The 26835-nt window shown below is 41.8% G+C and overlaps 1 protein-coding gene across 3 annotated transcripts in view; it reads right to left on the bottom strand.

Moving 5' to 3' along the window:
* Zhx3 (zinc fingers and homeoboxes 3) overlaps positions 1-26835 on the bottom strand; it is a 116768-nt gene that overhangs the window by 8757 nt on the left and 81176 nt on the right. For 2 of the 3 annotated variants that reach the window (XM_005362990.2, XM_013352169.2), the window contains exon 3: positions 1608-4599. In XM_005362990.2, the coding sequence (XP_005363047.1) occupies positions 1608-4461 (2854 nt within the window). In that variant the 5' untranslated portion in view covers positions 4462-4599. Of the gene's footprint in view, positions 1-1607; positions 4600-26182; positions 26249-26835 lie in introns of those variants that run through there. The other variant, XM_013352170.2, reaches the window with a different exon arrangement.

Below are 26835 nucleotides of genomic sequence, written 5' to 3'. Positions count from 1 at the left end.
TGTGTGTGTGTGTGTGTGTGTGTGTGTGTGTGTGTGTGTGTTGATAATTTCTCACTATTTTGTCATGTCTGGTCATAAACTCAGTGAACTAAGGAGATCTTCCTGCCTTAGGCCTATGCTATCTTATCTGGCTTCTTTGTGGGTTTTATGTCCACTACTGAAAATTCAGTATAAAAGCCTCCAAGTATTTTTGCTTATTTCCCTTTAATTCTGTTCATTTTTTTCTTTATATACTTTTGGACTAGTGTGTATATTAATAACTGCTAAAACTTGTATCAGACATTTTAACAACATATAATATCCTTATCTGTCATAAATGTTTCATTCAAAGTATTTGCTCTCATCATAATAAAGCTATATTGGCTTTCTCTGTACTTACTCTTTGTCTGACTATCTGAGGCAGGAAAGCACTGGAAACAGTTTGGTTTGGGACCCCATTTGGTTTTGATTATGCACACATACATACCCCTGTTCCTAGATTAAAGCAAACAAAAATGTCCAGGCATTGTATGCAAACAATGCAAACTGTCCAGGAAATACCCCAGGATCTCAGGGCAGAGTGTTGTACTTGGTTGGGCCCTACACAGAAGCAGCAGTCTCTAGGACCAGCTGCACAGCTGTCCAATCCCACAGACACTTCCTCGTCACCGCGGCCCTCCTGCCCCAGCTGGCCAGGCTACATCAGCTTCTGAGCACTCTTCCCTCCAGACTGCTTGTTCTGTCTGCTCTGGGATGGGGCATTTCATCAGGAGACAAATGCGAAGGGATAGTGAAGGAACCAAAAATATAGGAAATCACAACCCGAAGATGTGACCTTCACAACTGTGTCTTAAAATCTAATGTTACTTCTGAATACTAAAACACCACCATCCAGAAAAGCCAAAGGGTGAAATTCAAGCTTTGGATTTCCTATTTCTTAAAACAGGTGATTTTCCATTATGATAAACACTTCTTCCACATCAGGAAAGACAACACAAACCTAAGATAAGATTTTCATTAGGAAACAAAGAGCACTCTGTGGGGCCAGAAATTAATCATCAGCTAAGGGCATTTGCTGCTATTGCAAAAGACCCTGGTTGATTCCCAGAACCTACATGGCAAGACAGAATCACCTATAACCCCAGTTCCAGGGGATCCAATGCCCTCTTCTGACTTTTTTGGGCACCACATACACATGCATATAAATGAGACCATTAAAGATGCTCTTCTGTCTGCCAATTTGAGTTAAATTTCCTCTGAACTCCTAACTCTGTCTTCCACATAGTGACCGGGATCTTTGTGACTCAGATGACATCTTAATCAATGCTAAGAAATGGCTAAAAAAGTGTGAGTCCTTTTAAATTCATTATGTCTCTCTCCTGCACTGATTTAAATAAAAAACACCACTACAAATAAACACAGGAACCAAAACAAAAGTTCAGTTCTCAGCCTTTTACTTCTATGGCTTCTATTGCCAGCTGATCCCTGGGACTCACTCTTCAGGAATTAGTCTGGTTGCCGGTAGCCTTAGAGGCAACAGTATCTGCCACCCGTATGTACCTACTCTGTGCCTGCACCCTCCTTCAGATTCAGAGGAAGGTCATGCATGGATCCCACGAGCCCCTTACCGAGCTGACGTCCAGTCTGGGGACTCGAAGTGTCAAAGAGCTCTGAGCTGGCCTCAGGAGCACTTGGCTCCCATGATTCACTGTTCTCAGCCATCTCTGAATAGGCATCACCCAGCACTCTATGAACTGCCACAGGCTCTCCAGTTCCAGGGCCCTTGTCCTCATTGCTTGTATCTGCCACAGCCCGGGTCTCTTCACCCATTTTCTCAGCAAACCATTGCTTGACCTGCTGGGCACTCATCTGGGTCTTGTCACAAAGGGTCTGCAAGTCTTCCTCACACAGCATCTTGTGTGTCACGTAATAATCTTGCAGCAACTCTCGGTTGCCAGGGGCAATGATGAGCAGACCTGGTGGGAAGTTGCCCCTCTTATAGTCTTCGTACCACTTGAGCTGGCCATTCTTCAGGGCATACCTGCTATCTCCGAACCAGCGTACCACCTCGGGCCGGGGCAGTCCTGTTTGGGCCATGATAGAGTCGTAGTCCTGGTTGCTTGGCCACTGTGTCTGGACAAAGAGCTGCCGTAGCAAGTGGCGTTGCTGTGCTGTCTTTTTGTAGCTCACTTTGCCTGGTGGCTGTTCTACTAGCTTGTTCAAGCCATCTTCCTCGGGCTCACAGACACCCAGCCCTGGAAGCTCATTCTTGCCACTGGCTTCAGTGACCCGCAGGTTCTTGAGGTTGATTTTGATGGGGCTGACCTTCCGCTCCACCAAGGTATGGCTAAGAAACATTTCAGGAGAGCCATTTTCACCAGGAACCCTCAGCTCACTGGCCAACTCTTCATCTCCACCCTCATCCTCAGCACCCTCCTCCTCCTGCGGTACCTGCCCATCAGCCTTCTTGGTCTCCTCAGCATTTACTTTTTTCCGCCTCTCTGAGAACCAGCCGTCAATTTCCCTTCGGGTCATTTTGGTTTCACTTCTCAGGCGGTCCAGCTCTTCCTCAGGGGGAAGCGGGTTTTGTGCAAAGCTACTCTCCAGGACTCGCAGCTGCTCTGGGGCTCTCTCTTTGTATTTGGTTGGCGTGAAGTCTGGGGTCTGGTGCCAAGATTGTCGTTTGGTGGCAGGGTGGCTTGCTAGTGAGGTTGCTGTTGGGATACAGGTCACTTCCGGAACTTTGGATGACAGGGAAAAGGGCACCTCTGGCACAGAGTCAATGAGAACAGGGCCATGCTCTCCAGGCATCATGGCCCTGGAGCCCTTAAGATTCCGGCAGTGGTATCTCCGGTCACTGAACCACTTCCGCACCTCTCTGGTACTGAGGCCTGTCACTTTGGTCAGGTGCTCCACTTCACTCTGCCCAGGGAACTGGTTCCGACAGAAGCTTCCTTTCAGAGCTGACAGCTGTTCGTGAGACTTCTTGTTTTTGTAGATGCTTGCATCAAGGAAGGCTTGGGAAGTTATGCTGGGGCATGCTGTGAGGAGTGACTGGGCTGCATTGACTACCTTTACAGCTGATGCTGTATTTGAACACACGGTGTTGATGGGTGCCACAGATGGCTTGGGAACAGATGCAGTTGTCAGAGGGAGAGAAGAGCTTGATGCCTGTAACCCATTGGCCATCAATGGCTGAGTGACCAGGAGGCCCCCTGCTGTGCCCTCTGGCTGTCCCACAACATGGCCTGGGAGAGTGGCCTGGATGAGATGCTGTACATTGCCGGTACTGGCAACAAGAGGGGTGTTTAGCACTGTGATAGTGGGTTGAGGCACAGACTGGATGACTGTATTGAACATCTTTTTCCGGGCATCTTCAATCTCCTCAGGAGACCAGCTGATTCCCTGCTTCAGCCTCTGGGCTGTGAACCAGATCTTAAGCTGTTCTTCTGGATACTTGGTCACTACAGTCAAGTAACAGAGCTCAGCTTTGGTTGGGTAGGGGAATTTGTGGAAGGAGTTCTTCAGAAAGCTGTTGGAGTCCATAGCTGCATTGTATGTTGGGATGCTGCTCAGGGGGATCATGACTTTCGGAAGGGCCTTGGATGTGGGCAGGGGCTGGTGGGTATGGTGCTGGGCATGTACTGGGGGCTGCTGCTGGAGGGAGAGGAATTGTGCTATACCAGCTGGCAGTACTGGCACTGTTCCTATCAGGGGCCCATTGGCAGCATGAGTGGGCTTTGAGGAGCTAGCAGGTGCCTGACTGACTGGAGCTGCCCCATTGGTGAAAGTGTGGTCCCCCTCTTTAACCTCTGCCTCCCCAGCCAATGGCTTTGGCAAGGCCTCACCCACAGGCTGATTGGGAACATTTTCTTTAAGCATATGAATTTTCTTGGCTTCAGCTTTGCCTTTCATTATCTTCATGATTGGTGTCTTGGTAATAATGATTTCAGCTTGTCCATCAGTCCCGTCAGTAGTAGACTCACTTGCTAGGTCAGATGTGCTAGTGTTCTCAGGGACAGTCTGTTCCACCACTACATGATTGTCTGGCCTGGTCACATTCCACAAAAAGCTGGCTTCCCCTGAGTGACACTTGGCATTGTGTAAGGAAAGCCCCTCAGGGGTTTTTGCAAGGAAACTGCACCCTGTACATATAAAATGTGGGTCTTTATTAAAGTCTGTGTGCTCTGAGTTCATATGCCCTACAAACTGGGTCATGTCCTGGGACCTGAAGTCACAGTCTTTACAGGAATACACATAGCCATCCAAAGTGCTCCGGTGCCCATTTGCCAGGGTAGAGCCATCAGTGATGCTGGAGTTTGGAGCTCCCTCGCTGGTGGCATCAGGGGCCTCTGAGGGAAGATCCTTCTGGGGACCTTCAGGCAAAGTTTCCACAGGCTGGGCCTCTGTGCTGGCACCTTGCAGCACCACGGTCTTAACTGGGATCATGCATGGGGTGGTGGACTTCCTCTTACTGGCCATGGTGACAATCACTCTGGGTGATCAGCAGGCAAGCAGGGCCTTGCAGTACAAATTTCAGCTACTTCATGAGGGCCCGAGAAGTGCTTCTAAAGGTGGGTTTATCAGTTATTTGCAGAAAGCTTCTTTTCCTTGTTAAGCCTGAGGAGAAAGAAAAACTATGATAAAGATCTTGCAGTCTGTGAATCTGTTTCTCAGGTCACCACTCATATACCCACTGCTCGGTTACTATCTTATGGGTCTTTTCACAAGAAGCTCATGCATGTGCTTCTTAGCTGTGAGTTCTAAGGCAGGAGTTCCTTGATGTGGGATTCTCCTCTGTGTGCTGGGATTACCGTTAATGAATAAAGAAACTGCTTTGGACCTACAGCCGGGCAGAACTTAGGTAGGTGGGGAAAACTAAACTGAATGCTGGGAGAAAGGTGGAGTTAGAGAGAAGCCATGGAGCCCTGCCAGAGACAGATGCAGAAACTTTTCCCGGTAAGCCACAGTCACGTGGAGATACACAGATTAACAGAAATGGGTTAAATTAAGATGTAAGAGTTAGTTAATAAGAAGCTACAGTGAATGGCCCAAGCAGTGATTTAAGTAATATAGTTCCTGTGTGATTATTTCGGGGCTGAGCAGCCTCACTCCTCACCAACATTCCTTGGAAGCTGTGCTAAGAATGAGCTGGGTTGTTCTGTATCATTTGATAAGCTTACATTATGTAATTTTTGTTTCTTTTGTTCCCTTTTGCATTCAGTAACTCAGTTTATAAAAAACGGGGAGGGAAGGAAAACCACCCTCTTTGTATCTAAAAATTAATTCTGACCATTTTGGACTGAGAACAAAAGACCCATTGTAATTCTTGTTTAAACATTTAAGCCAACAAGGATTTTTCTTTTCATAGTCTTCCCACATACAAGAACATGAAAATGCCTGTCTCCTTCAAACCAGGACCAGAGACCAAGTTAGTTTCATTCAGGCCTTGCCTTTCCTACCACCTGGATTCCCAACCAAAGCTGTGGTTCCTCCATGTACCTAGGACATTGTCACTTAGGTGAATTCAAGGAACAGAGGGGTCAGGATACCTACATCCTCAGTTTGGGTGCAGCAAATAATCATGTAATTACTCACAAGAATATACTTCCTTGTTTTGTATTTTTCATTTTTATTTCTTTTGTTCTTTGGTTGGTTGGTTGGTTGGTTTGGTTTTTTTGAGACAGGAATTATCTGTGTAGCCTTGACTGTCCTGGATGGAACTCAAATTTTGTAGACCAGGCCTTTTTTCATGTTGAAAAAAAAATCCCCCCCCCCAAAAAAAACCCTACTATTAAATCTTTGATGTGCTTGAAGTTAAACAGAGGGCTTACTTACATGTAAAGTAACTATAGTGTTATTTCAGGAGACACCCTGAGAAGGTGTCCCTGTCACCCTGCCCTGTTTGTTAACAGAATCTGCCACCAAGGCCTCCTCTTGAGGAGCCACATCCTGTCTCTGGTGTGTACTCTCTTGTTTCCAAGTGCTTTCTCTTCCTACTGATTCCTAGCTTACATCTGTATTACATTTTCAGTTACCCAGGTCTAACCCTTGTCACTGTTTCCACTACCAACCTACCAATGTCAGGAACAAAGTTACTGAATTTAATTACAATTATATCAATAGTACATGGAGTTTAAGAAATAATACTACCTATTAATAATTCAATATTTGTCTGTGTCTAAATATACACATTTTCAATCATAACAAATATATGTATTTCCTTTTATTCACACTATCACACATATTTTCATTTCATAATTAAAATGTTTGCTAACAGTCTAATAATGTACTACTTAACTGAATCCTGTTTAGTGTCACAACTAAACTGTTTAGTGTCACAACTGCCAATTCCTAGGGAGTCACTGTACAAGAAGATCTCAGCTCATACAAAGTATTTTCCTTCCATAAGTTATTTCCTGAGGGTAAGTGCCCATAAATAGGTTTATTAGCTTATTTATATAGTATATAATTTCTAAGTTCCTTTAAATATAATTAGCAAATACTCTAAAGTGCTTTAACTAAGTGTCAAAAATAATAATGACACACAATTATGCTTCTCTAGTGAGCACATCAGCTTTTTGGATAAGTCATGGAAGGCCTCAGACAGAATCAAAGCACAAGTAAAAGAAGAAAATGGCAGATCAACTGAGATTCACCAAAAGTAAAAATGGACTTCAACGGTCACTGTCAGTAAAGTTACAAGGTGTGGCTGGAAATGAGGATAGTGTTAGAATGCTTTCTGACATTCGTGAGGAGCTTTGAAAAGAATATATTTGATAAGATATACCTGGAATATATATGAAGATATTTTACAACTTAAGAAAAAGACAATCTAGTTAAAAATGAATAAAGTATTTGGTCAGACTTTTCCCCAAAGACAAACAAATGAAGAGTAAGTACATTTAAAAGAGCTCAATGTTGTCGAAGGCTGTTCATTCATTTCTCAACCGCCCTGACTCGAAATAATCACACAGAAACTATATTATTTGTAATACTCTTTGGCCAATAGCTTAACCATACTTTTAGCTACCTCTTATATCCCAAACTAACCCATTTTTATTAATCTGTGTATTGTCATGAGGTCATGGCCTATCGGCAAAGTTTTGGCAAGCTCCAGGAGAGGCGTCCTCTGGTGGTGGCTCCATGGCTTCTCGCTCACTTCACCTTTTTTCCCAGCATTTAGTTTAGTTTTCCCGCCTAGCTCTGCTCTGCTAAGCCACTGACTGAAACAGCTTTATTCCTTAATCAATAAAAGCAAAACATAGACAGAAAGACTTTCCACACCACTCAGCATTGGCAAACATAGTGGTGCACATCTTTAATCCCAGCACTTGGGAAGCAGAGGCAGGTGGGTCTCTATGAGTTCAAAGTCTGTCTGATCTACAAAGTGAGTTTCAGGACAACCAGAGCTACAGAGTGAGACCCTGTCTCAAAAAAACAAAAAGAAAACTAATAATAAAATAAAAGTGCTCATCATCATTGGGAGCTGAGGAACATAAATGAAAGCTACAGTGAGATCCCTATACTGGGCCAGAACAACTGCAGCCACACTGCAGAGAACAAATACTGGTAAGAATGGGAAGAAACTGGAATGTTCCCTGTTACTAACGTAAAAAAATATAACATAAAATGGTGTAGCTACTTTGAACAAAAGATTTTGGCAAGTTTTTTTTTAAAAATATTTCTTATTGTTTATTTACTTTATTTTATGTGCACTGGTGTGAAGGTGTCAGATCCCCTGGAACTGTATCTTCAGACAGTTGTGAGCTGCCATGTGGGTGCTGGGAATGGGAATTGAACCCGGGTCCTCTGGAAGAGCAGTCAGTGCTCTTAACCGTTGAGCCATCTCTCCAGCCCCGATTTTGGCAAGTTTTAAAAAGCTACATATATAGTTGCTAAATTTATCCAGCAGTTACACTCCTGGACATATGTAAAAGAGAATGGACTACCCACACAAAAGCACACACAACTTTACTATCTGCTCACTGTGGCATCCTTCCTAATGGTAACCGATAAACGGGTCAGTGGGTGAAACCTCCAGCTAGTAGAATATTTTTATGCCATAAAAGTGATTGGCATTTTTCTGGATTTTGTTTTATTCTCTTGAAGCATGATTTTGCTATATAGTTGGGCTGGAATCAAACTCATGATTCTGTCTCATCCTCTTATGTATTTGCCATGATACCTGGCAGGGGAGAGGTTTAATGCATACTGAAACATAATAAACCTGAAAACATTATACTAAGTGAAAGAAAGATGGCGATCCATCAACTGGAAGATGCACCACCAGCTAGAAGAGAGCTTGGGCTCACCACAAACCCAGACAGCCAGCAGAATTCAGTAGCAGGTAATGCAGGACCTTGTCTCCATGACACAAATGCAAAAGCACAGGGCCAGTGCTGCTCTTTGTGATGGGGACTACTGGGTTTCATTGAGTAACAGGTAAATAATGTCTCCAGCATTTTATTTAAAAAATCAGAGCAATAGTACAAGTAGGGGCAGGTGCATGAGCATGTGTGTATGTATGTGTGTATGTGCACGTGTGTGTGAACTCCCAAGGTTGGCATCACATGTCTTCATTGTTAACATTCTACCTTTATATACTGAGGCAGGGTTCCTTGCTGAACCTGGAGATTGCTGTTTTGGCTAGTCTGGCTAGCCAGCTTGCTCCAGGAATACCGTCTCTACCTCCTGTATGATGTGATTACAGGCTGCTACCACAGCCACCTAGCTTTCATGTGGGTTTTGGGAATCTGAACTCTGGTCTTCATGCTTGCATGACAAACGTTTTACCCAATAATAAATTTGAGTAAGATGATTAAATACATTAGCAATACACATAAATCATAAATTTTCCCACATGACAGAAATGACTGGTTAGAGAAATGGAGGGAAAGTTCATTTACATTAATAATCAAAGCTCTAAAACTTTAACAATAAGCACAAAGCTTTAATAAAAACAAAAAGGAAACCTAGTAAGAGCCAAAGCTTATACCTGAAATTAAAGATTCAGAACTATAGTGATAGCATGACTTTCCAGAGCAATGTTGGATTTCAGTGGACTATAACCATAGTCAAGATATCACCAGACAAATCTAGGTGATGAGTATGTGGATGCTTTCCCTATGTCTTTCAATTTTTTCTCTTTGTTCAACACTTTATTTTTAAAATTGTTGGAGAGAAATGTCCTAAGAATTCTTCATGGAATTTGAACTGAATCAGAATTGTCCTTTCAAGAGAAAAGGTAAAGTTCTTCCGGTCGCAGGCGCTTCGGGAGCCGCTGATTACCGTCCAGTCATGGCCAAGTCCAAGAACCACACCACACACAATCAGTCCCGGAAAGGGCACAGAAAGGCATCAAGAAACCCCGGTCACAAAGATACGAATCTCTCAAGGGGGTTGACCCCAAGTTCCTGAGGAACATACGCTTTGCCAAGAAGCACAACAAGAAAGGCCTGAAGAAGATGCAGGCAAATAATGCAAAGGCCATGAGTGCACGTGCGGAGGCCATCAGGGCCCTGGTGAAGCCCCAGGTGGTGAAGTCCAAGGTGCCAAAGGCCCCAGCCGCAAACTCACCCGTCTGGCTTTAATTGCTCACCCCAAGCTTGGGAAGTGGATTAGAAGCTACATGGCCAGGGGTCATAGGCTCCAAAAAACAAAGCCCAAGGTTCAAGCCAAGGCAGAGGCCTCAGCTGCAGCTCAAGCCCCCAAAAGTGCCATCCCACAGGCAAACAGAGAAACCAGCCAACAGCAGATCTCTCTTCTGATGCCTGGCCACAGGATGTGAGTGTCTGTGCTTCACCGTATCTCCTTGAAGTGAACACATGAGTCAAAGAAGCCAATGTTTCCTTTCTTTTAAGCTATTTATTTTAGACTTTTGTCACAGCAACAGAAAAGCTAACAAATATATTTTATGCACATGGGCTTTTATTCTTTTGTTTAACCTGTGTATGTATCTCTGTGTCTCTGTGTACACACATCTATGTGTGGGGGTGCCCAAAGAGAACAGAAGAGGACTATGGATACCCAGAGCTGGAGTTATAGGAGGTTGTGAGCCATCTGATGTAAATGCTGAGAACAAACGTTGGGTCCTCTCAAAGAGTAACAAGCACTCTTAACCCCTGCGCCATCTCTTCAGGCCCTAGGTTACAGGGAGACTCAGCATGATTGTTGGTGGTCATTGGTTAGCAGTCGCTAGCACTGTAAACTACAGCTATAAACACTGGATAAAATTCAAGGGTCTATCTCAAGACACTTGTAAAACATAGGATAAAGTAAAAGAAAAAGAAGTCCAACTGTTCATGAAAAGAAACAATCCTATGTCTTAAGTCAAGATCCTTCATTGCCTTCTAGGCTATCATGGGCCTGCGTTTACCTGCCTTGCAAAGAGAAACAGCAGCTGCAGGTGTCTGTGGGAGCTGTAAACACTAGAGGGTTTGCTCTAGAGTCCTGCTTCCTGCACTTTCATCTGTAGAAACTTCTATAGAGTATATATTTTCCCTTTTCTTAGACAAGATGGCTCACTCATGAGATAGATGATCCTTCCTTCTTAACCAAACAAAAATCAGCTCATCAAAATGATACTGCTGGCTGGGTGTGGTGATACATACCTTTAATCCCAGCACTTAGGAGGAGGAAGCAGGTGATTTCTGGGAGTTTGAGGCCACCCTGGTCTCTACATAGGGAGTTCCAAGACAGCCAGGTCTCAGCACAAATTCAAGTCAGACAAAAATCCCAGCACAGAAAAGGGGAAGTGAACACAAAATCCCACCCTTAACCAAGAAGCTGTTTGCAATTGATACCTGCTGGAAGAAGGAAAACTGAGCATTCTCTAGTGGAGTGACACTGGATCTATCAACCACACTACAGAAAGGCCCCACACTCAAGAATAGTTGGCCAACACAAAATGGAATCCATGACTTTGTATACTCTTTTTGTTATTTTCTGCATATATCTCATATTTTCATAATAAAAATAAAAATTGAGCTGGGCAATGATGGCGCACGCCTTTAATCCCAATACTCAGGAGGCAGAGACAGGCGGATCTCTGTGAGTTCAAAGTCAGCCTGGTCTACAGAGTGAGTTCCAGGACAGTCTATTACACAGAGAAACTCTGCCTCAAAAAAAACAAAACAAAAAATAAATAAATAAAAATTAAAAAACCTGACATAAAAATTTGTATGATTAAGCAAAGCCTTTATATCAACTTCTAAAAACAGTTTTGTTTTAAATGTTTATCTTTCCTTTCCTGGAAATTACTAACTTTAGCCATGACAACCAGATACCACTACTCCCCTTCCCACTGACCAAGCCAACCCTACACAAATCGACTATCATTTTCTGGGGATTTTCCACACTACCAAGAAAACCAAGTTAATGATAATTCCACGATTTAAAAAACATGATACTCGCCAGGCGGTGGTGGTGCACGCCTTTAATCCCAGCACTCAGGAGGCAGAGGAAAGCGGATCTCTGTGAGTTTGAGGCCAGCCTGGTCTACAAGAGCTAAACAGGACAGGAACCAAAAAGGTATGGAGAAACCCTGTCTCAAAACAAACAAACAAACAAAAACATGATTCTCTCTCTCTCTCTCTCTCTCTCTCTCTCTCTCTCTCTCTCTCTCTCTCTCTCTCCTATTCTATCCTCATTGCTTTCAGGGGATTATTACTGCCCCAACCCTCTTTTAACACTGAGAGGCTACTAAGCAAGAAGGGGATAGGATATGCCTGCCTATCACAGCAGACCTTCATTCTAAATCCATTTTCCTTTTAAGCTGCATTTACCCCGAATCTCTATTAAACAGCAAATATAGTCCCATTATTTTTATATTTCCTTCCAGGTGGCTCAAAGATTTTACAAACTGAATTAATTATTCCAGTGGGTTTGGGGGTAATAGTCATTCTTTTTTTTCCCTTTTTTTTTTTTTTACTTTTTCTCTCTTCTACTTTTCTTTTTAAAAAAGCATTAAAGGGTACCTTAGTGTTATTATTGTTGAAACACCATGACCAAATGCTACTTGAGGAGGGAAGGGTTTGTTTGGTTCACACTTGCACATCATAGTCCATCACTGAAGAAAGTCATGACAGGAGCTCAAACTGGGCAGGAACCTGGAAGCAGGAGCTAATGCAAAGGCTATGGAGAGTACTGCTCACTGGCTTGTTCCTCATGGCTTGCTCAGCCTGCTTTCTTACAGAACCCAGGATCACCAGCCCAGGAATAGTACCACCCACAATGGATTGGGCCCTCCCTATCAATCACTTATTAAGAAAATGCTCTATGGGCTTTGCTATAACCCATTCTTACAGAGGCAAGTTCTTGGTTGAGGCTCTCTTTTCCCTGATGACTCTAGCTTATGACAAATTCATATAAAACTAGCCAGTATAGTACCTATGTAGTCAATCCTACTTTTGTGGGTTTTGACTGGTTTTATTGCTTTGTAGCCTAAACGAGGCTTAGGTGTTGAGGCTTCTTTCTCCTCCTCCCCCTTAAGCCACTGCACTGCTCTAAGGTTCCTGAAAGATAGAACCAACTGCACACAGCAGCCCCAAAATGCTTTATTTGACTCTCAGTGCCTCCTTGTTCTGCTGCCTCCCAGGCCAGTAAACTGAACATAACTGTGATCCTGAAGAGTTCTGTGAAATGTGGAACTTTATCGATAAGGTATAGTTGGTCCCAATGGTTTGGCATAAGATCAGAGTGGATTTTGTAGACTTATCCTGGCTCTTAAGTCGTAAGGGTGATCAACCTATTGAGTGGCATTTAATACTGGCTATCAAGAGACAAGAGTAACTTCCTGATAAGATACTGACAGCATTCAAAGTACCACTCAAGAAGTGAACATTTATTTAAGTGTCTTAGGCCTTCATTTCCAGGATGAACCCTGGGCTCTTACAATTTTTCCCCCTGCTCAGGCCTGGAGCAGTGCCCTCTTTTGGATAATGGACCTGGAGCTTTTTTTCTTATCAATAGAGAAGACATTAAAAGGCTCAATAGCTTCCTTTCCTTTTTGACAAGTAGAATAAATTTAAAATTTGGCACGTTGAGTTCACTTAAAAAGAAGAGAACCCAAATGACATTAGGAAGAACTTGGGAGCAAGCTTGAGTGGGAGCTGGGTTAATGACAAGAACTAAAAGACAAGGCTAGCTGACAACACCTGCAGGTGCTGACCCACTAGGTCACAGGACTGGGGAGGGAGGACTAAGGAGAAGCATAGGTTTGCTCCCTGGTGAACTCTCAAGAGTCAGACACAACCTAATGTCCACTGACAAAGTAATAAAATAAAATAAAAATAAAAGTGATGGATATAGAAAGTGAAATATCATTTACTCTTTAAAAGGAATGGCACTACGATACAGTATTGCAACATAGAGGAACCCTGAGATAGCTGAGTGAAATGATTCAGACACAAGAAGGTCAGTAGTTTTTGTACCTAAGTAAATTCCTTGTTAGTAGTATTGGTAAGATGATCAAGGTGCAGATTGCATGTAATTTTCATCTGCTCGAACTAGATTCTGAAATAGAACTCATATGAGTTCATATGAATTATATTATGAGCCAATACAGATAGCATTGTAATTATTAGAATTCTTAACCCTATTCCTAGATCCAATTTATCCATGTATTTAATAACCAAAGACTATCGCTATATGTCAGGCATTGTGAACATGGTAGTATTCAAAGAGAGAAAAAGGCAGAAAGTCCAGAAGTGTTAGAAATGTATGCCTGAATACCCAAATGGCCTTATGATAAGATAATCCCAGTCTGCTCAGTCCAGCAGGGGTTCTTTAGCTTAATGGGTCACTTCACCCCATATTTCTCCTCTGGGAGGGAAAAATGAAATGGAGATTTGACATAGATATGGGGAGTAGTCATAGGAGTTGCAAAATGGCAAACACAATTCCCATTAAATTCTCTTCTAGTTGGACTGCATCTTGAGTGCTTTTTTTCATTTCTATTGCCACATTCTGAAAAGATGTGCACAAACTTGAATGTGCTCAAAGGACTGAGGATACCACTTGGTGATAGTATGTGCTCAAAGAACTGGTCTCCTGAGAGACTGCAAAATGAACCGAGGGTGCTTACAGTGTAAAGACAGTTACTAAAGGGTGAGATAAGTCAAATATAGAAAGAGCTTGTTGGACATGTAGTAAACAGATAACTTATTCTGCACCTACAAGGGGAGATCAACTAAGACAGCAAACATCACAGCTGGAATAAGCTCTGAGCCCTGGTGACACAAGAGGCTGCAGAGAAGGTCATGTGGGAATATAGCTCTGATGGCAGTCAGGCTTTGCACATTGATCCTTTCCTCCACACTGGGTGCTCCCGAGTCTCCTTAGAGCTATGGCTTTAACTTGGAGGCAAACAAAGGTTATGTTTGGGTATTGCATCCTTAGGGGCAGTACCCATGCACAGCACTACAGAAGCTATCCCAAAAGTTTGACAGAGTTGATATTTGGGATGTAAAGGAGCCCCACCTAGTTCCCATCTCGGTCACATATCTGGAATGGCCTTGGGCTGGACCCCACTACCCGATTACTTTCCTTTTTAATTTATTTAACTTTCTTTTATGTGCATTGGTGTGAAGGTTTCAGATCCCCTGGAACTGGAGTTACAGAGAGTTGTGAGCTGCCGTGTGGGTGCTGGGTATTGAACCTGTGTCCTCTGGAAGAACAGTTAGTGCTCTTAACCACTGAGCCATCTTACACCAGCCCCCCTATTACTTTCTTATTTGTTATTTGTAACAACTAATAGTTTCTGGGAAATGTGTCATTTTAGAATTTAGTTAAACTTGACTTTTTTGTTTTGAATTCAAAGAATATAATGTTCAAAAGAAGGTTCATGAGGGCAAGGTTTTCTAGGTCTTACTACTTTATCTTCAAACCAGGAGCAAACACTAACTTGTTTCTCATGATTTTAAGTGTACACGCACATGCACACACATACATGCACACACAAACACAGAGTTGTATTTGTATTTTTAAAACATATCAGGATAAGCCGGGCGATGGTGGCGCACGCCTTTAATCCCAGCACTCGGGAGGCAGAGGCAGGCGGATCTCTGTGAGTTCGAGACCAGCCTGCTCTACAGAGCTAGTTCCAGGACAGGCTCCAAAGCCACAGAGAAACCCTGTCTCGAAAAAAACCAAAAAAAAAAAACATATCAGGATATCTCCTGAAGGTTAGTTTATGGCAGTATAGAATGTACTCCCCTGTTATTTTTCACAAGTGTGTATTATTCCACTATCTAGATATGCTATAGTTGATTTAACTAGTGAGTGCTTAGGTTGTTTCTCATCTATTGCTGTCCTAGGGCTGATCGTGTATTATATACTTAATATATGTGTGGACTTATCAATAGAATGTGTTCCTAGAAGCAGAGTGGCTGAGTTGAATAAAGGAGAACTTCTATTTTTGGTTGGGGGATCTTACAAAGAGTGGGTGAGAACGCCTGTTTCTGAAGCCCTTTCCCACTGAACACAACAACATCAGATGTCTCAGGTTTTCCCAAGTAAGCAAAAGAGAAGCACATGGTGACGAAATGAAGCACTATGTGTCTGATCATGTCAACTTTATAATAAGGTCAATGAAGAGAGTCATCAATGAGACTAAGCCTGGAAGTAGAAGGAGGGACACTGGATCTGCAGGGTGAGCCAAGGAGGGTTTTTATTTTTCTAAATGAATGTTCTTCAGAGGTTCTTGTAAGCATGCCAGTCTACAAGCTATTTAGCCTGTAAACTATGTGGCCTACACTGGAAAAATTCAATTAAAACAAAACAAATGTAATTTCAGAAGTAAAACCACATCCAGAACCACTTATAATGCTTTTTAAAATTTTTAGTTTAAATTTAATAAAGCAATTTACTTTTGTATTTGAAACAAAATTTAGGATTCAAGTCTGTTTCCCAGTAACACATTAACTCTGAAAGTGGCTTCCTCACACCTCCATGGAACGAGTCTTGGACACTGGCCTCTTCTGCTACCCCAGACTTGCTCCCAGTCCCACCTCAACCCCGTAAGTCTTACCCCACTCCTACATTTTTTCTGTGGGTTTGATAGGGTTTTGGCAAAGGTTAGAATCTTTTCACTGGGGACACTGGCATTTCACAGCCTCCCTGCTCATTAGCAGTCTGGCCCATTAGCTCCCTCAAACACAGTGAGGAAACCAGCTCAATCTAGTTTACCCCTAGAACAGAAGCCCATTATCAGCAGCCCAAATATCCTTTTGCATTTTGCATTGCACTTACTAGTTCCACATATGTTTTGGTTAATAGTAATACCATCTTCCTAGTCACTAAGTTGAAGTCTCGGTTTCCATCCATGTAGATACAGCACACATACCCTGTACTTTCAAGTGTTTCAAGAACCCAGTTACCCCTCATAGTTTCCATTTCTCCCAGCCTGATGCCAGCCACTGTCATCTCCTGCCTGGACTACTTTCAAACCCTGATGGATGTCCCTGTGTTGTCTCTGACTTTTCCTAGTTTATTCTCAGTACAGCCGGTAGAGCCATGCTGAACTGAACATGGGACAGATCCTGTCAGTGCTGTATTTATTGTCTTCCTATGGCATTGCCTGTCTCAGAGAAATTTTAACACCATAGTACCCCACCCTACCCCAACAGCTCTTTCGCCTGTTCACTTCCTGTTCTCCCTCTACCACTGTTACCATTTCAACATCTGAATGCTACCTGGTACTTTTGCCTGGAATATGCTTCCCCACATACCCAGAGGGTTCACTTCTGCATGTTCCAGTCTATGCCCCAATGCTGGAGATAGAACACAAGGCTTTGCAAGTGGAAGGCAAGTGCTTTTCCATTGAGCTACATGCCCAACTCCCAGCTCCTCTGTTAGGACTCATGAGTAGTCACTATCTGAGACAGGGCCATCCCTGGGCTGCTGGTTCTGGGTTATATAAGAAAGCAGGTTGAACAAGTCAGTAAGCAGCTCTGCTCCATGGCCTCTGCATCAGTTCTTGCCTCCAGCCCTGACTTCCTTCAGTGATGGACTATGATGTGGAAGTGCGAGCCAAGCAAACCCTTCCCTCCCCAAGTGGTATTTGGTCATAGTGCTTTATCACAGCAATAGTAATCCTTACTAAGAAAGGAACAAAAATCTAAGACTCCAACAACTAATGAAGCATACATACTCCCATCTCAACCATTGTCCTACATGAGTAAACACATACTGGCACATGCACAACACATATATACACTCATTCAACAAGAATCTAGAGACAGTGTTGAAGATGAGTTCACACAGATACACACACATGCACACTCACACACACTCACCCAGTGGATGGATGAGTCAACTTCCTCATCAAAGCAGCATGCACTTATTTCCGTTCTCTGACATTGAAGGTGCCTCAATCACAAGTTTCTACTGGGCACAGTGGTCCTACATGTAACCCCAGAATTTTGGAGGACAGGCAGGAGGATCAATAGTTAAAGGCTACCCTGGGCTATACAGTGATACTCTCTCTCAGAAAAAAAATAGCTTCTAAAAAATTTCTCTTAATTGTATGTTTTAAAATTTTATGCAAGGGGTAGGGGAAATGGCTCAGTGGTTAAGAGCACTGGCTGCTCTTGCAGGGGACCTGGGTTTGGTTCCCAGCACCCCGATGGCAGCTCACACCGCCTGTATTTTAACTCTAGTTCTCTGGGATCTGACTCTAGCATCTGGCCTCCTCATTATCAGGCATGTACGTGGGGAGTATTCAGGCATTTGGGCAAACATAAAAAACATAAATAAACCTTAAAAATCTTTACAAATCTGGCAGAAGTTATATTTGTTTATCTGCCTTTAAGTAAAAGGTATATTGGTTTGTTACTGTTTCAATGATAACCTTAAGCAAAGCATTAACTAACTTTACTTAAAATATTACTTAACTCCCAGAAAACATTCCCTTAAATGACCCTCTTCTCTCCTTCCTCTCTCCTGTAGACTCAGTCAGCTAGCTAGCCACAGGCCCATTTATTTAACTTCCCTACTCAGCCTCTGGCTCGCTGTAGGAACTGTTCCCTTTTCCCATTCTGATCAAACTTCTTGCTCCTGGGAGACCAGTCAAGAGGCTCTTCCCAACAACTCTTCTGCAGCTTAAATCTGAGTCTCTGAAGTCATTAAGGACCCTTAGAACCCAGGGGATGTTAAGACCCATACTTATGCAACCTCACCCATACCACGACTTGGAGTCTTTCCAGATCCAGGTGACTTAAAAAAACCCTGGCTCCACCATTTCCACCTACCATTCATAGGTTCCACTCCTCTAAGAAGAACATCCAGGCTTCATTTCTAGAGCCTGGATCTTTACTTCACTCTCACTCTCTGTTGCAGTCAGTTTGGGTTGCTGCAACAACGATGTCATAGGGCAGGTGGTGTATAAATAGAAACTAATTTCTCCCAGCTTTGGAAACATCGAGATCAATTTGAAATCACACTATCTGGCGAGAGCCTGCTTGCTTTCTCACAGTCATCATCTCGTTGTGACTTCATGAGAGAAGATTCAAAGGAAGAGTGTGTGGGGCCTCTTTTGAAAAGGACCAATCCTACTCACTAGGCTTCTGTCTCCATGGCCTGCTGGACTTCCAATGGCTCTACTTCCTCATCCTACACTGGGAGTTAGGGTTTCAGTGGATAGCTTTCGGGGACACAAACATTCAGACCACTGTACAATCCATCCAGACGTCCAGGAAGAGATCTCTGCATCACTTCCACATCACTTACCCTGCTCCCTTCTTTCCCCTATGTGCTGCATTAGTCAGTTTTATCATTTCTGACAAAAACAACTTCAGGAAGTGGATTGTTTACTGATCTAATTGCTGTGACAAAAGCACCTTCAGGAGGTTGACCTTGGCTCACAGTGCAGGGTTCAGTCTATCACTCCATGCACTGACTTTTCAATGTGCTCAATATGTCCCTTGATAAGGAGAACTCGAGGTTCTGATGTAGTTCAATTTGTCTGTTTAATCACCTTTTGTTTATTCTTTTAGTATCATAAATAAGAAATCATTGCCTAATCTAATGTTATATGTATTTTCCCTGCAAACCATTTAAAGTGTCTTACAGTTTTAATTTTTCATTTTGGTCTTTGATCCACACTGCATTTATTTTTTACATATGGCCTAAGTGTCCAGCTTTATCTGCCTGCATAGGGATACCCATTTTTCCCAGCATCATTTGTTGAAAAGATTTTCCTTGATCCTTTGAAAAGAACTGGTTAAAGTTCATCTGTGTGTGTAATAGTTAATTTCTGGACTCTCTATTTTGTTACATTAATCTATACCATTTTCATTAACAATTTTAATATTGAACACACACTGAAATACTATTTTAAATAAATTAAATAATGCTTGAAATTAATTTTGTCTGTTTCCTTTTACTTTTTCAATGTAACCCCTAGAACACTTAAAACCACACATATGGCTTCCATTCTATTTCTGCTGGAGAGTTCTGCTGGAGATGCTCTAAACTGGAGTCACAGGCAGTGTGGAAAGCAGCTGGAACACTGTAGGATAAACTGATTGTAAGTTCTCTTTCCCTTCTGCTGACTTGTCATTACAGAACTTATAGAAAGAAAACCACTATGGCAAGCCGGGCGGTGGTGGCGCACACCTTTAATCCCAGGACTCGGGAGTCAGAGGCAGGTGGATCTCTATGAGTTCGAGGCCAGCCTGGTCTACAAGAGCTAGTTCCAGGACAGGCTCCATAAGCTACAGAAAAACCCTGTCTTGAAAAAAAAAAAAAGAAAGAAAGAAAAAAGAAAAGCACTATGGCTAGTGAGGCTTTTGAGTGGGGCAAGGTCAGGTTTCAGAACCTCTTCAACATAGCAGCCATGAATATAAATATTCATATGCCTACCAGGCACTTGAAATATAGTCAGTGTCAATTCAGATTTCTATAAGTGTAAAATACAGACAATACTTCAAAAACTTAGTACAAAGAACAAAATATCTAAGAAGTTGTATCAATTACATTTTAAAATAATATGTTAATAGATATGGTTAAATTTATAATTATTTATTGTTTGTATTTGTATTGTGTATATTTGCACATGTGCACATGCATATTTGTAAAAGAAGAGATGTGCTTCTGTGGGAGTATCAGAACACTACTTTCAGGACTTGGCTCTGCCTTTCCACCGTGGGTTCCAGGGGTTGAATCTAGGTCATCAGGCTGATGTGACAAGCACTGTTACCTACTGAGATATCTCACCAGCCCATAATACATATTATTAATATTAACTTATTAGGCTTTTTCCTTTTTTCTTCCATGTTATTTTTTTCCTTTCTCTTTCTCACACACACTTTTTTTTCTTTTTTCTTTTTGAGACAGAATGTTACTATGCATCCCAGGAACTTGCAACTTTCCTGCCTCAGTATTAGATTATAGCTATGCGCCACGTTACCCAGATCTATTTTGTTTGGGTTTGTCTGTTTTTCTCAGACAAGCTTTCATGTAACCTAAGGAGGCCTTGAATTTACTATAGTCAAGGGTGACTTTAGACTCCTGATGCTCCTGCCTCCATCTTCTGAGTACTGGGATTACAGATGTATTCCACCCTGGTTCTGGCTCTGATGTTGGATGTCCTTCTATATATGTGTTGCTTTCATTGGTTGAAATCTAAACAGAGATATGTATAGAGAGAGTAGGCAGACTCAGGAGAGGTCATGTACTGTTGAAGGAGACAGATGCATCAGGAATCTTACCAGGAAGTCACAGCCTTGTGCAGATACATAGATTAACAGAAATGGGTTAATTTAAGGTGTAAGAGTTACTTAATAAGAAGCTAAGGTAATAGGCCAAACAGTGTTGTAATTAATATAGTTTTGTGTTATTATTTGGGTCTGGGCAGCCAGGAAACGAATGAGCAGTCTCTACCTACATGGCTCCACTTATTTTTTCAGTACTTAGAATTAAACCCAGGGCCTCACACATGCTAAGAAAGCACTCTACCATTGAGCTCTAGCCCTAATCTTAGAGCTATAGATTCACAGCAAAATTAAGGAGACAGTACAGTGATTTTTCCTATATCCATATATATATATACATATGTATATATGTATATATATATATATCCTATCCATATAATGCCTATGAGTATCCTCCACCAGAACAGTGCATGTGCTATAACTGATGATCACACAGACCCTGCACTTCACACCAGGGTCTACTTCCATACTCTATGAGTTTGGGTAAATTTACTGTATTCACTATTACAGTATCATGCTGTGTCTACCTATTTTATCCTTTCCTACTCCTGAAAACCACTGATCTTTTTTACTATTTACACAATTCTGTCTTTTCTAGAATGCCACAGAATCATAGAGATTGTGGGCTCTTCGGATTGGTTCTCTGACTAATATGCAAGTAAGATTCCCCTCAGGTCTTTTGTTTTTATTTTTGTTTTCCAGACATGGTTTATCCATGTAACAGCCCTGGCTGTCCTGGAACTCACTTTGTAGACCAGGCTGGCCTTGAACTCACTGAGATCAGCTTGCTTCTGCCTCCCAAATGCTGGGGTTAAAGGCATGTGCCACTACTGCCTGGCCTTCTCAGGTCTTTTTATGGCATATAGTTCATATTAATTTTTACTTTAAAAATATATCTTTCAAAAAGACTTTTAATTATTACTTTTCATTATATGTACATGTGTGTATGGGGTGGGGTGTGTACATGAGTGCAGTGCCCATGGAGACTAGAGAGGCATACTGGATCTACTGAAGCTGTAGTTATAGGTAAGTTACCCAAAATGGGTTCTCTTCAAGAATAGCAAGCACTCTTAACTGTTGAGCAATCTCTCTAGCTCCTCTTAAAACATTTAAAACGATATATTCATCTTATGTTATGCTTTGGTTGGATGCTCTTTGACTTGATGTGGGAAATTTTTCAGAATGCCATTTTCCTGCCTCTCCAATAGTCACTCAAATACAAACCTGTCACATTTAAGCCTCTGCTTCCTGAAAGTGCTGGCCTCTTTGCCTTTACCTGAAGTAGCATCTTCTTTAATTTACTAAAATCCAATTCAAACAGGACATGTTCAATGAAGGTTTTCAAATTTCTACTGCCCTTAAACCATCTCTTACAGCATATCCAGCATAAATTTTAAGCATGTGCAACCTAGCTTTACTTCCAGATTACCAGGTCCTACATTTTATTCACTTTTTTCCATCCTCAATCTCTAGCATAGAGCACACAGTATACCCTCACAGATGCTAAGTCAACAGTGACTAAAATAGAAGACAGGATTATCATCTCATAAGATAAAAGTCACAACAGACAGAAAAGGCTCTCAAAAGTAACAGGCTAAACTGCAAAATCTATTAACTAACATTTCAATCCAATCAATACCTTAATCAAAAGTACTTAAAATGTGTTACAGTGAAGAGATGGAGAAAATAGACTCTAACGGTCGGCATACTGGAACTGACTTGGAAACAAGGGAACTAGCCATGGGAACAGGATGACTAAATCCACATTCGATATCCTTTAAATGCTGACGGCCTTCCCTACCAGAAAGAGGCACTCAAATGAGCCTTTGATGTAGTTTCCACAGAAAGCCACCAACATGATTAAAGGGTTAGGAAATGAGATTTATGGGCCATGGCCAGAGGAACAGAGACAACTTCGCCTAGACAAGAGAAAAGGCCGAAGAGTGACTTAATAACCATTTCAATCATTGTTATTACACAGACGACAGTAACCAGATGGTCTCCATTTCCACCAAAGAAAGAATATTGAAAAGTACTTAAGCTGTAACAACAACAAAAAAAGTTTTCTAGTTTTAACAAAGAACCTGACAGTTAAGAACTGAAATACAGTGAAACAGACCCAGGGAGTGTGGAGTGTGGCATTTCTGAACCCCTTTATTAGGCTGGAAAGCAGCAAAAGAGAAGGGTGTGTTCAGGCAGTTCTTTGTTGAGAGCAAATTCTCAACTGGCTACTCCTCAAAACATGTTAACAAACAACCATAAAAATGAAAAAGAAGGTATGAACACTGAAGCACAGCACCCTCTGGTGTACATAACTGTCCTACAATCAAGGAACATTCTTGAAATTGTACTTCTGAAAATCTGAGATACAAAGTATGACAAAACTTAGACAAATGTACAAAGTTACTAATAGGATCCATTTATCACCGTATCTTCCATTATCAAGCACTAACTATGTACTTCCTTGGGAAGTAGGAAATACAACAAAGGCAACCTCAACTCCCAAAATTAGTAAAAACTGTTATCACCCCCAGCATCTTTTGAATGCTGCATTAAAAGACTTTGATACATCAGTGGTACCAAAGTTGACACATGAACATTCCAAAAGTTGAGGTCTGATAATACCATCTGCCAAATAATATGACTTTGCCAGCATTTTGAAGTATATTTATCACATACAAAAATAATGAAACCACATTCCCCTGTTCTGCTGGGTATAACCCAGCCCTTCCTTACTACTTTCTGTGTGCTACCACAATCTTCCCAAAAACATATGATAATGTCTATTACATAAATACCCTACAACCTGGGATCGTTTTCTGCCTTAGGGTTTTTATTGCTGTGATAAAACACCATGTCCAAAATCAATTTGGGAAGGAAAGGGTTTATGCCATCTTACACCATCTTACACTTCCAGGTAACAGTCCATCACTGACAGAAGTCAGGGCAAGAACTCAAACAAGGTAGGAACCAAAGCAGAAGCTATGGAGGAGTGCTGCTTACTAGCTTGTTCCTCATGGATTGCTCAGACTGCTTTCTTAAGTCATCCAGGACCTGCCCAAGGGTGGTACTGCCCACACTTGGCTGGGCCCTCCCACACTAATCACTAAGAAAATGCCTGATTTGTCTATAGGCCAATCATATAGAAGTGTTTTTCTCAACCAAGAGTCCCCCTTCCCAAATGACTCTAGATTCTATCAAACTGACATAAAACGAAACAACTGTCTACTTCCTGTATCACAAATACCAATAGGTTATGTTTATATCTTCCTGAGCTATATGCTCCAAAACTTTTCCCGTAACTTTTTTTTTATTTTTAAGTACAAGAGACATTCAGCCAGCTCAAAATGCCCAAAAATAAGCCAAGAACCTTCTGCAAACTACATGAAGTGGTGTATATCTTTAATGCTAGCAACTGGGAGACTGAGGCTAAAGAATCATCCGTTCAAGGTCACTCTGGGATACATAGACTCTTTCTCAAGATGAATGAGAACTTACAGAACTATTTTTTTAAAAAAAATGCTTATTTTTATTTTATGTGTTTGAGTTTTTTGTCTGCATGTATGTATGTGACCACATTCATGCCTGGTACCCATGGAAGCCAGAAGAGAGTGTTGGATCCCCTGGAATTGGAGTTGCAGGAGGCTGTTAGGAGCCATGTCTGTGTTGGGAATTGAACCCAGATCTTCTGGAAGAGCAGTAAGTACTATTAACTGCTAAGCCATCTCTCCAGCTCCTAAAAAAGAATCTCTTACATTCCTCTCCATATCTTTAGTCATCTTGGTATCAGATGGGAAGTTCATTTTCATGACATACACACTTCTTTCATGTGACTTACCTTACCAAGAAGATGATGTGTCCTAAATGACATAGTCACAGTTTTGTGAGGGAGATATATGCAGGTCAAAACAGAAGCTCATAGTTCTATAGGCTAATGAAAAAGGAAAAAGCCATGGAAATACTAGAGAACAATTAGAAAGGTGTCCCTCAGGACATCAGGCAGAATTCACATCCTAAAAGAACAAACTCAAATGAATGACAAGGAGTTATACAGGCAGGAGAGAGGAATATGTTTTATTCTAGGTGTAAAATCACCAAGGTTTAAAAACAGCTACTCACCTTTGGGAGAATGGAACCATGCAACACATTTTGCCCTATCCAGCCATCTCCTGGGAGGGGGCATTAAAAAAGGACCTGGAGAACACAAACTTGCAAGTAGCACAGCATATGCCTAAGAGTCAAGCAACGTAACAATCGTGACCTAGACAGGCTCTGGTTCCACAGCAGCAAGCCAGGCAGGGATAGAGAATAGCTGCAAGCACACAGCATGGCTGGGGAGGAATTTCTCTAACATACTTCTGTGGCCCAACCAGCAGCCTCATCCCAGACCTGTCCTCTGTTTCTGTTGCACTGACAACCCTGCCTCTGACTTTCCAGTATAAACTTCCTCCCCAACAATATTTGCATGAAGTTTTATGCCTCCATCACACTATACATATAGAGCTCAAGCAAAGCTTGAAGGCTAAGCTAAGTCATAGTTGACACATGTGACGAGGGTTTCAGGAGCACCTGTGAACCAGACACCATCCTCTGTCTAGTTGGCCTGCTTTGCTCTTTCTCAGAAGCATCTATCCTGCTTTTGGCTAAAATTTTTCCTAGCACTCTATTTTATATTCATAAGCTATCTTCCACCCTCCAAGTGAAGAGAAGGGACAGATATTACTCTTTTCAGTTCAGAGTGACCTAGGTTAAAAACACCAAGCCAAAGAGGTTAGCAGGGAAGTGTCTTCTTGAGCACTCAAAAGAATGTGAGAGTCCTACCTCCTGAGAGAAAAAAGAAACCCAACTCAATTACTGTAAAAACAGGTCACTCACTACGTGAATAGATGGCAGCAAGCCCATTTTGTTTCTGACTTCAATGTCACAAGAAAGGGACTGCCCAGTCTTAGAATAAGTGTTTCATGACCAGCTGGCCACCTTAGCCTGGCCTTCCAGTTAGCATTCTAGAAGCAGCACACAGGCCAGGACAGTGTGGAGCTCAGCAAGCCTTTGTCACTGCTGACATGAAATAGCAGAGTTGATAAGGTTTTTCTATTTTGTTTTGAACAAGTTGAGAGTTCAAGGCTGTCTTGTAAGTCTTTCCTCAAACTTAGCAGTACTTTATTAATAGGGATACAATGAAAAGAGTTCAACTAGATCACTTCTTGTGTGTCCAGACAGCCTTGGCTGGTAAGGCATCAAAATTTGGGCTCTGTTGAGGAAAAAAAGCTATTTTGCACAAAGAGTGGGGGAGCTAAGAATTACTGATGGAGAATACTAAATATTGGTAGAACAGTAAATAATGAACTTTTTTTGGTAGAAACTTACATAATGCCATTAACTTTTGTTCTCTGTGAAAAACACATGACAAAAAAACTAAGTTTGATAGGTTTACCTAAGTTTATATTTAATCAATCAAACAACAAGTAAAGCCAAATGTGGAGACTCACCTGTAATACCACCTCTTAGGAGACCAAGAGTAAAATCTTGTTTCATAATAAAATAAAAACATCAAACTTTAAAAGCATCAAAATATATAGGAAAGTCATTAATTTGCAGAAATGTGTTCTCACAAACAATTTGTGCCTTGCAAAAGTGGAATCCTTCAAGTCCCCAGGCTCCTTTTTCATGATTATAGTCACTGACCTGTTAAAAATTGAAGATTATATATCTACCAAACACCATATGGATTCCAAGTCACAAGTAAGAAGCCCAATTTAAGATGGCTCACAATAAGGGAGGGTGCTGGCACACATATGGAAGAAAGTTCAGTGTTGGTGGCTTCAGTTTGGTTTAGAAATTTTGTGATAAAAACAAAGGCTTCTATTTTGTTAGTCATATCCTAAGGGTAGCTTCCCTAATCACAGCTAACAAACAACTGTCCCAGGTTTCAAGTCCCCCAACATCTAGGTCAGAAGAAAGACTGGTCCACTTCCAATATCCAGGAGGATAACTATATGTTATTCTTTGGGTTCACCTTCTTATTTAGCTTCTCTAGAATCACGAATTATAGGCTCAATGTCCTTTATTTATGGCTAGAAACCAATTATGAGTGAGTACATCTCATGTTCATCTTTTTGGGTCTGGGATACCTCACTCAGGA

Source organism: Microtus ochrogaster, linkage group LG8 (assembly GCF_000317375.1).
Source record: "Microtus ochrogaster isolate Prairie Vole_2 linkage group LG8, MicOch1.0, whole genome shotgun sequence".
NCBI lineage: Eukaryota > Metazoa > Chordata > Mammalia > Rodentia > Cricetidae > Microtus > Microtus ochrogaster.
The sequence above is the reverse complement of the archived record's forward strand: the minus strand, read 5'-3'. Positions and strand labels throughout refer to the sequence as shown.